The 11,012-nt window shown below is 39.3% G+C and overlaps 1 protein-coding gene across 1 annotated transcript; it reads left to right on the top strand.

The window, feature by feature from the left end:
• The first annotated feature begins 5,879 nt into the window (after positions 1-5,879).
• Positions 5,880-10,421, top strand: LOC130550015 (single-strand selective monofunctional uracil DNA glycosylase-like). The gene is made up of 3 exons (XM_057327350.1): positions 5,880-5,986; positions 8,254-8,560; positions 8,794-10,421. Exons 1-3 carry the CDS (start codon positions 5,910-5,912, stop codon positions 9,319-9,321), a joined length of 912 nt encoding a protein of 303 aa, XP_057183333.1. The 5' UTR covers positions 5,880-5,909; the 3' UTR covers positions 9,322-10,421.
• The last annotated feature ends 591 nt before the right edge of the window (positions 10,422-11,012 follow it).

The following is an 11,012-nucleotide window of genomic DNA, read 5'->3' as shown; positions in this document are numbered from 1 at the left end:
ACACCGGACTGGACATCGGACTTGGCACCGGACTGGATGCCGGCTGGACGCCGGCTGGACCACCGGACTGGACCACCGGACTGGACGCCGGCTGGACGCCGGCTGGACCACCGGACTGGACGCCGGCTGGACACAAGACTAGACACAGGACCCGACACAAGACTAGACACAGGACTAGACACAGGACCCGACACAAGACTAGACACAGGACCAGACACAGGACCCGACACAAGACTAGACACAGGACCGGACACAAGACCAGACACAAGACTAGACACAGGACCGGACACAAGACTAGACAAGACTGGACACTGGACTGGACGCCGGCTGCACCGGACTGGACACCGGACTGGACGCCGGCTGCACCGGACTGGACACTGGACTGGACATCGGCATTACCGGACTGGACACAAGACTGGACACCGGGCTGGACACAAGACTGGACACCGGGCTGGACACAAGACTGGACACAAGACTGGACACAAGACTGGACACCGGACTTGACGCCGGCTGCACTGGACTGGACGCAGGCAGCACTGGACTGGACGCCGGCAGCACCGGACTGGACACAAGACTGGACGCCGGCTGCACCGGACTGGACGCCAGCTGCACTGGCTGGGTTGGAGTCCGCGCCCCCCTCCGCTGCCTCTTCTTCTTCAACCGAACCGCAGGGCCTGTGGTCGGCTGCGAGGCAGCTTTGGAGGGCGTGGCTAGCTCCGCACCGGAGGAGTCTGTAGACACTTCCCCGGACGCCCTCCTTCCTCGCTTGCCACGGAGGGTGACTGGTGGAGACGAGACTGCAGGGGCTGAAGCGGAAGGTGTGGTGTTCCCCAGGGTGGCGACCGCCACTACACAATCCTACGCAATAGGAGGTAGGCGGGAGCTTGAGGAGCCTGGGTGGTCGCTGGAGGAGAGGCCATTAACCATGTCTTTGAATGACCCCCTGACCATTCTCTCTCGGTCCTCCAGAGATGGAGGGTTGACCAGGCCCGCAAGGAAGAAGGCGTTCATAACAACCTCGGGGAGAAAGCCTCTCCTCCTTGCCGATGCCTGGGCATATTCGGCGAGGGCCCGGTCGCCCTGCGGAGGAAACGGGCCGTCGCCCCTCTGGATCCTGGCAGTGGTTGACTGCCACCAATTGGCCAACTCCCGCCTGGTAGAGGCCGAGGTGCTGCCTGCTGGGTTCATAGTGGCTCGTGGATTCTGTCACGCTCGAGCGTGGAGAGAAGAACCCAGATGCAGACAGGCAATGGCAATGAAGGGGTTAACGGGATATATTTATTAAACAATAGACAAAACAGAAACAAAACACCCACGAGGGGGTAAAAAACAAGACAGGAAAAATAAACTAGACTGGACTAAACTAACATAATACTTGACTAAACATAACTTGACAAACTAAACTAAACACTTACTAAGACTGGACTGGACTGGACTGGACTGGACTGGGATCTTTACACAGCAACACAGGATCACAGGAACACTGACTGGCACGATACACATACACGACATAGTACAATCCACGAGCACAAGACAAAGAAACAAGAGGGTATTTAAAGGGAAGACAAACGAGGGATAACGACATGGGGCAGGTGTGGGTAATAAAACACTCAGGGAAAGTTAACGAGGAAACGAGATGGCAGGAACAGAGACGAGACACTGGAGAGAACGTATATTACTGTCAAAAGGACAATAATATGTTTCTCTCCACACAACCAAAGGCTTTGTCATGACTCCGCTACAGGACCAAGAAAAACATGACTAAATGAAGCAGAGCCATGACATATGCGAGATCAGTTTTGGATAATAGAGTTAAGAAATTGCAACAAACGCGAATTTTAATGCAAATTAACATGTTTCCTTCAACCATACTGTATATTCTATACAAATAACGTGTTAATTCACTTTCTTATAATCGACAATTGAATACAAACTCAGCTGATGATGGCCATTTGCCTTTTCTAATGATCAAAACAACAGAAAAGCCCACAAGTTAAATTGTCATATCGTTAGATATTTGAACAGGCTCATTAGCTATTAAGTTTAACAAGACAAAGCAATTATTCAAGATATTACATTTTTCACTTAACAGGTCAATCATTCCTAGGCTCTGAACACAAAAGCAACATGTCCATGGATAGTGGGGCTGGAGGAACGGACAGTGGCGATGGGACATTGTTGCAACTCAAGACAATTAGCAGCACATAAAACTGCACATCTGCTGATGAGTTTACGGTCTGTTGTAAACAGCTCCAAAGTGAAGGCCAAGAAGCAGAGCCCAAAAAAAGTGCAATCCTGTCAGTCATCGAAGGCCATTCCATCAGATACATGCACAAGACTGTACTACTGGATCTGCCAACACCTCTGACCACTCTTTATGCAAGCCCCAGGCTTGAAATGGATTTGCCCGTACTGCTGGAGGAGGGTGCCGAGACCTTTGAGAAGCTGCATCTCACACCAAAGCAGGTATTTGTGATAATTATAGCTATTTTAATAGTTAAATTACTTTTAATATGCCTAATATAAGTATAGGACTGATTTAAAGCTAGGAATTGTACTCCAAAATATATTTTGTGTTGTTTTAATCAGATGGGGTCTAAAAAATGAGGACACTGCCAGAGAGTCATACCTGAGGGCGATGCAGGACCTCCAAGCAGACCTCCACGTTGCAGCATCTGGACTGATAAGTAACCCAGAGGTGCCATGGATCGGTGGATCACCAGATGGTGTGGTGATGGTGTTATAGATGAAGTGTCCTTTCAGTGCAAAAGACCGCACCCTACATGAATGTGTAAAAGACTCAAGGTTCTGTCTGACGAAGACTCAAGGTTCTGTCATTGAGGAAGGTGTAATGAGCCTAAAGCTTAATCACAGTTACATGCATCAAGTGCAAGCCCAAATGTGTGTAGCAGAGGTAACATACTGTGATTGTCAAGAACTATTTATACAGCGCATCCCATTTGATGATACAAAAAAAAACAATGTCACATGTCAAACAATAGCTGCCAAAACTAATTTCTTACTGTGTTTGCAACTTACTTTGTGACCCATTTTACTGAGATGACAAATCTGCCAAATGTCTCTTATACATGTACTGTATGTTAAAGATGATGTTTAAGTAAAAACGAAGCATTAACTTTGTCTGTAGTACAAATTCAGAAAATGAAAAAATAAACAAAATTCAGAAATAAATTCAGAGTACTTAGAACCTACGTTTTTTATCCTTATGGTTATGTATTTGTGTACAAATTCAACTGACAACACTGAAACATACATATTAAAATAACATAGATTGCACAGAAAACAACTGTATATATAATAATTGGTTCTGCATTGTAGTTCAGAGTAGTATTTAAACAAATCATAGGAATCAAACATGAAAAAGTCATAAATATGACTAATAAATTATTACTGTAAGATGGAACATTCATCCATGTTACATTGTGGTAAGCAAGTACTGTCTGTCTATTGTGTGGGGACAGCGGATAGCCAAATATTACAAAGAGCACAACAAACTCACCATCTTGTCAAGTGAGGAAGGTTGTCCTTTAGTGGCCCCTTCGGTGTGGTGGTCTTAAGGGTGGTGTATTTGTTTCTGACCGGGCCAATGACTTTCCACATGGATCTGGTTTCAAAATGTAATCTGGTATGGTTTAATCATTTAAAAATGACATGGTAATATTAACTTTGGAAATTTCCAATGTGGTTAACCATTAAACCGATAATTGTTCCATCTCTAATAGAGACCCACAAAGACCATTATAATTTCCATCACAATCAATAAAATTCTCATTGTAACCATTAAATCCAGTAGAATTTCTATAACGTCTCTGATTTATTTTAGCACGGATGTCTGTATCTCATTAGATTTAGCTAAATATTCAATTTTTGTATTTTGCCTTAAGTCTTCATTATTTAATACATGTTTGAATAAATAGTATAGGGGCCTATTGAGCAATTATTACTGCCTCAAATTGAAGTAGAAATGTATATTTATTCATAAAAAATGATATAAAAAGGATTCAAATTTTGTAATCTCAAAATTAATTACAAAAAAATGTATTTTCGTTTCAGAAATAAAATTTTATTATCAGTTAAAAAGCTCATATTAATACAATAATTACCTTTTATTAAAAACGTGTATGAGACATGGTAGTTTGTGTGTGTGTGTGTGTGTGTGTGTGTGTGTGTGTACGTGTGTATGCGCATGTTCAGGTTTTTATACATTGTGGGGTCCTCATAGTAAAAGTCTGAACCACATTGTTGTCACATTTTCATGTTCTTTTAGGGTTGGGCGTTATAAAGTGAGGCGCGTCTGACACGAGCTGTGCAGAGAAACAGCTTCTTACACAGCGCGAGCTTCACAGTTGTGAGGCTAGATTGTTTTCTTATTCTGATGTTATATTCTATAAAAGAGTTATAAAGTGAGGCGCGTCTTCTTTATACAATGCGAGCTGCGCAGACATGCGTCTTCATACAGTTAGAAAGTCAGGCAGGTCTGCGCAAACTGCACTTCCTCTTTATACAGCGCAAGCTCCACAGTTATTCTGAAGTTATATTCAATATAAGAGTTATAAAGTGAGACGCGTCTTTATATAACGCGAGCTGCGCAGACACACGTGTCTTCTTTATACACTAGGCTGTGCCGACACGGGTCTTCTTTTTACAGTTATAAAGTCAGGCTAGTCTGATCTGTACAGTGGATGTTTTATGCAGTTAGCTTTGTTTGTATGTGTTTACAACGTGACTTGCAGCCTGCAGCACAGAGCAGTGAGCGTCACATGAAGAAAGTGAAATATCTGTTGGAATCACGATGCTGGCTCAACATCATAATGTCTATCAGCCCTATGTTCTTTGTTTTATGAACTTTTAATTTGTATTTTACTTTCTGATTTCCTGTTGTATTACATTGCTTCATTAATATTCATCATGGTATTTGCATACTGAGCATACACTTACAATACAAAACTAATAGTGCCTATTAAGCTCAGGATATCTTTGATCTAAAAAGTTACTAGTATCAAATGAATAAGTACTAGTATCTAATGATTAAGTACTAGTATCTATTGAATAAGTACTAGTATCTAATAAATAAGCACTAGTATCTAATTTTAGGTACTAGTATCTAATGAATAAGTACTAGTATCTAATGATTAAGTACTAGTATCTAATGAATAAGTACTAGTATCTAATAAATAAGCACTAGTATCTAATTTTTAGGTACTAGTGTCTAATGAATAAGTACTAGTATCTAATGGAATAGCTACTAGTAAATAAACAATAAGTACTAGTAGCCTAAAAATAGATACTAGTAAACGTCAAGGATTAAATGACAAAATGGCTTGCCATAGTCACTGTCACTCCTGTCGTCCGATGTCAGCTATCACTGAAATGAACGAGATCATGTCACTTGCTGGGACAGGGCGTTAGACCTGGGAGAATCAAACACAGCACCTAATCTTTAATTCACGCACACTCTCACCTCTCCCTCTCTTTTTAGAAAGATGGTGGCAAAACCAAGGACAAATTATTTGTAGTATAGGTCTAATATGCTTTCACTTAATAACTTTTTTGCATATTAGCATATTATTCAATAGAGAAATATTATAAAAACAAATCATTGTGGTGCTGTATGTGTTTTTGTCCTCATAAACTTTATAGTAAAAAATTACAATTCGAATTTCCCCATTTGACAGTTATATTTATACTCATTCTATCAGTGTAGGCTATGTTCAGAAGAAAAATGTTGTAATGTTGCGTCATTCACCTCCTCAGGGTTATATGATTTAGGTGTTATGCATCACGAAATATGTTATGACGTTTTGCAAATTAATAGGAAAGCGAGACACCACAAGGAACTACGGATCCCAGAATGCCAAGCGACATCACGAGAAACTACAGATAACAGAATGCCACGCGGTCTATTCGTTCTTTTGTTGCCGGAAAACAAATCTCTAAGAATGGAAGCACCTCCTGGTCGTGAGAGGTAAAAGACAAATCCTTTAATATATATATATATATTTATATATATATAAGCATACGTGTGTTTATTAGGTTTTACACCAATGCACTGTGATATTCGCTCTAATTAAACCGTTTTTATTTAGCAATTATCTGAGTGAGCTAGTCAGCTTAAGCAATGAAGAAGACTGAGCTAGGACACAAACACATTTCATATAGCGATACTCTTGCAGTTTGCACGCGCATTAAGCAGAAATTCAGTGGCGGTGACTTTTTTACCCCGGATATGCTGAAAAATATATTCTATATTTTATATTCATTCTACAGTCTATATTTATATATACTGTATCATTTAATCAGAATGAACTTTCTAGATGTATTGTGGCCATTCCAGTCCAGTGTTTGTTGTATTTCAATAAAATCAAACCTCAGGAGTGACAAAGTCATCCAACAGCAACGTGAAAGACTGACAGCATGACAAGACACGTGAAAACTGTGATAAAAATCGAGGTTATCACATAAACATATTTTTTGAACTTTTCCTAAAAACATTAGTACATACGGTTGTACTATTGCTTGAAAGTGAATATGAACTTGTTTTCTTTGCAGTATTTGAGGTCTGAATAAACTACTGAGCATCTTTTCTGTTTTTTTTTCGAATGTTTCTCTAGTTTCCATTTTCTGCAAATAAATGGAAATAGAAACAATATTTTTATTTGAAATATGGTCAAAATATTAGAAGTTCACAGAATGAAACAAGAATGGCCATTTGACCTAAACGCATACATATAATAGTAAATTTAGAAAAACTGAAAATAATTTTGAAATGATCTCCATTTTTTCTGTGGCTGAAGTAAATGTATGTATGTGTGTGTGTGATTGTTTGTTTGTTTATAACTCACAAAAAACCTACTACGTGTCAACATCTGGTATTACAGTAATAATACAAAAACTGGTAAGTATAGCCCAAAGTCTGCAGAACCAACCTGGCATCTCATTTACCTGCCCCTAACCTATTTTTCCATACTAGGCGACTATATCGTTTTAATACTAATGATGATGATAATAACAATTATCGTGTACATTTTGTCAGTCGATTAAAACTTTTCAGATTTTTGGAGCTTTGGTGTGCCTACTTTGTAAACATTTTTAATTTGATTCGTTTTTGGTTGAGCACCCTTTTCAAGTTGATGTGCGTGCTTTTGCTCAAAATTTAATATTCACATATTCTTATTCTGTGACAACTTTTTTGCTTTATGCGAGGGTTTTTCTTTACCCTGTCTACATTTTGGGACTTTGTCAGTTTTATCTACAAACTAGTCAAATGGGATGCAAAAATTTTGAAGCTTGTTATCTCAAAACTTTTTCAGAATGCAGATAACCCTATAATAATAATTCCAAGGTGATGATCTATTCAATTCAATTTTATTTATATAGCGCTTTTCACAATTTTCATTGTTGCAAAGCAGCTTTACATACATCATAATAAAAAATAAAATAAAATAAAAATAATACTAGGGGAAAAATTAAAGATACATTATAATATATAGTATATTTATATTTAGGTATATTATTATCTTTAATATAATAAATAATAATATGGGAACCTAAGATTACAATATACCAGAACAATTTGCAATAATACCAAAACGTGCAGAAAGAATATATTTGTTAAAATATGTTAACGTGGATGTGTGTTGTTAAATGCAAGTTGTTTATATTTATGGATTAAACTAAATCAGCAGCCTCCCAGTGAGTAAGCCAGTGGCAACGGTGGCAAGGAACCAAAACTCCACTATAGATGTACATGTGTATAAGAGTGGAGAAAAAAAATCTTGTGAGAGGCCAGACTCAACCGGGAGAGCAAGTTCTCCTCTGGCATATTAAAATAGCACTGCTGCAACTACAGAGAGAAAAATTACTGAAACTGTGAGATTCGTCGGAAATAGTTCACCGAGCTGGTTGGTGAAAAGAGGAAAGAACTATTGAGGATAGTAAAAAGAGATATTTAGGTCTGATTTTGGTGATTTGAATAGCCCTGTAATATAGTAAACAATTTATTTTTGTTGCACATCATAGATTAATGAAGATTTGGGTAACATAACAGTGCCAACATGGCAGTAGCAGTACTACACCCATATACATAACTGCATCAACAAATTAGGTACTTACTGCAAGAGGTACAAGTACAGAGTCATAGCAAGCACACCATAGTTGGTGACTTATTATTCATGCAACATCCAGCCAACAATATGTGCGAATGAGTTCATTATGAAATCTCTCCTTTTATAGGTTGGAACAGGGAGATATACTTCAGAGAGAGGAGTCACAGGGAAAAGATCCTGCAGGTCTGCCTGGACCGTCTACTGACAGATGTATTAGTAGCTCTACAACGGCTTCAAGGTTCCTGCAGGTTGAACTGGAATTGAACGCAAGGTTACGGATGATGTCCTTTGGAAAACCAGTGCGGTACACATACAACCCGCTTGAGTATGCCTGGGACACACATCAGTGTTATGTGGACACATACTGTCGAGGAGGGCAGAGTATTCTCTTTTTGGGCATGAACCCAGGGCCTTTTGGCATGGCACAAACAGGGGTCAGAACATTTTCCCGTTTCATTTTAAATATTTATTTTTTGTAAATGGCAGATAATACTTGATGTTGAGTTCATAAAGAAATGTAAACATTACATATAAAATACATATACAAATAGATATAAAAACCAGTCAGTGACTTTTCCTAATATTTTCCTGGTTGTGATGTGATGCATTTTTTTGGATGCTGTTGAAGACAATTTAAAGGCTAATTAAATCAGTCTTTATTTACCAGGTTCCATTTGGTGAGGTAAAAGCAGTTCGTAATTGGTTGAAGATCACTGGAAGGGTTGGACGGCCAGCTGATGAGCATCCCAAACGACGAATCACAGGCCTTGACTGTACTCAGAGTGAAGTGAGTGGAGCCCGTTTCTGGGGATTTTTTCAAGAGCTTTGCGGTGAGCCACACAACTTTTTCCGCCACTGTTTTGTGCACAACTTGTGCCCTCTCATCTTCATGAATGATTCAGGCAAGAACCTAACACCACCGGAACTTCCCATTGTGCAACGTGATGCTCTTTTATCCTGTTGTGATGATGCTCTTTGTCAGGTTGTCACTGCGTTGGGTGTATCCTTGGTTATTGGAGTGGGCAAAGTTTCTGAGCAGCGAGCTCGGCGGGCTCTGGCAGAAGCTGGTATCAAGGTGCGAGTGGAGGGTATTATGCATCCATCCCCAAGAAATCCATTGGCAAATAAGGGTTGGGCGAACATAGTCAGGGCTAAACTGGAGGAACTGGGACTTTTGAGTTTGCTCACCGGATGACAATTCTTACATTATAATCACCCAGCAGTGCTTTGTAACTCCACAATATCCATTGTTATGACGCTATGTACTCTCTTCAATGAGACACTGATTGTTGTTTTGTATTTTTATGTATTTTTACATGTGTCTTTGTTGGCCATTTTGAATGTGCATATTATGTTATGCATTTGTTGATGTTTATTCTATTTTGCCATTATTAAAATATGTATGTGTTCCTGACAGCTCACTTGGTTGAGCCTTGCCTTAGCAGAGCAAAGGTCCAAGGCCCCTTATTTATAAACGTTGCGCACACACAAATTGGGCTTAGAAATGTACGCACACAATTTTCAATGTACAGATCAGGAGTAAACACTTGCAGTAAACAAGTGTGAGCCGTATGGACACTTTAGACTCTTTAAAGGGGCCCTTTTATGAAAATCAGACTATTGCCGTGTTTAAGTGCTATTATCGGGTCTCTGGTGCATCTACCAACTCAGAAAACATAAAAAATAACAACTCAGTAACTTTGCTTTGATGAGCCTATCTCTGCAAGCCTGTAAGAAAATAAGCAGATCAAATTTCACACCCTTTCTGACAGTAGGTAGTGGTTGTGTAAAAGTAGGTAAAACCGGGGGGATCTGTTGGTTAAGGTCCAAATTTCATTTTCATTGCAGCTTTAAAAGGCTCTACAGGACACCAGCCGATAAGTTAGGGTGTTGTCTGGCAAAACGATTGGTCATTTTCCAAGAAAACAAGAATTATTATCAGTTAGTTTAGTCAATGTATGAAAAAATCCAATAATACCATATATTCTGTATATTTCATAATTGTCTTATTCTTATGATTTTTCCTTTTGCTATAGAAATAGATTTGAATTGAACAACCTGAAATTTGAATTGAAAACACTGTATTGCTTAAATTCACTGTATTTTGCTTTGTATAAGTGTCTGGCAAATACATTAATTTAAATCTATAGTGCAAATAATTTGTCGTATAGACTCATGAACATGACAAAATGTCGAAGTCTGTCTGTAGATCTTTGTTTACTGCTGGTTTAATTCTGCATGGAAGACACAAATGTTGAATAGAATAATGTCAATAAATTCTACCTCTTATTTGGTACTATCAGTAATTTAATATACTTTGTCGACAAAAATGATTTCAAACATTACATAAAAAACAAACATACCACAGAAGATTTTTAAGATAATGGGAAACACCAGACAGTTATCCAGTGCAGCAAAAACCATAAGTCTAGTTGCTTAGAAGAGTAACAGCACACCTATCATATAGGCCTACAAACAATGATAGTAAAGGCATTAAAAGGCATCGCCAATATTAGGTGTATTCCTTCCACTAATAATACTCTTCAGTGATTTACTGCTGCGTAATAAACACTTCTACCACACAGCTATGATATCCATCTGTGGTCTTGATGTGGTGACCTCACGATGACCCCATTGCTGGACATACGAGCATGTGCATTAGCTCCTGTTGGATAGCTGATGCTTGTCAGAGCCATCAGTACAATGACTAATGAGAACTTTGGGCTATTAAGAGACAATTAGAGCACAGAGGGGGAAACCATAGTGACAAATGAAGAGGAGTGGAGAAAGACAAAGGAAGAGATGCAAAGAGCTGGACGGCAGAACAGAGGCATCATTCCTTGTTATTCTCCATGCAGGGCTGCGGCTGAGAAATCAGATGGAGAG

The sequence above is a fragment of the Triplophysa rosa genome, unplaced genomic scaffold, assembly GCF_024868665.1.
Source record: "Triplophysa rosa unplaced genomic scaffold, Trosa_1v2 scaffold219_ERROPOS40939, whole genome shotgun sequence".
Classification (NCBI taxonomy): Eukaryota; Metazoa; Chordata; class Actinopteri; order Cypriniformes; family Nemacheilidae; genus Triplophysa; species Triplophysa rosa.
The sequence above is the reverse complement of the archived record's forward strand: the minus strand, read 5'-3'. Positions and strand labels throughout refer to the sequence as shown.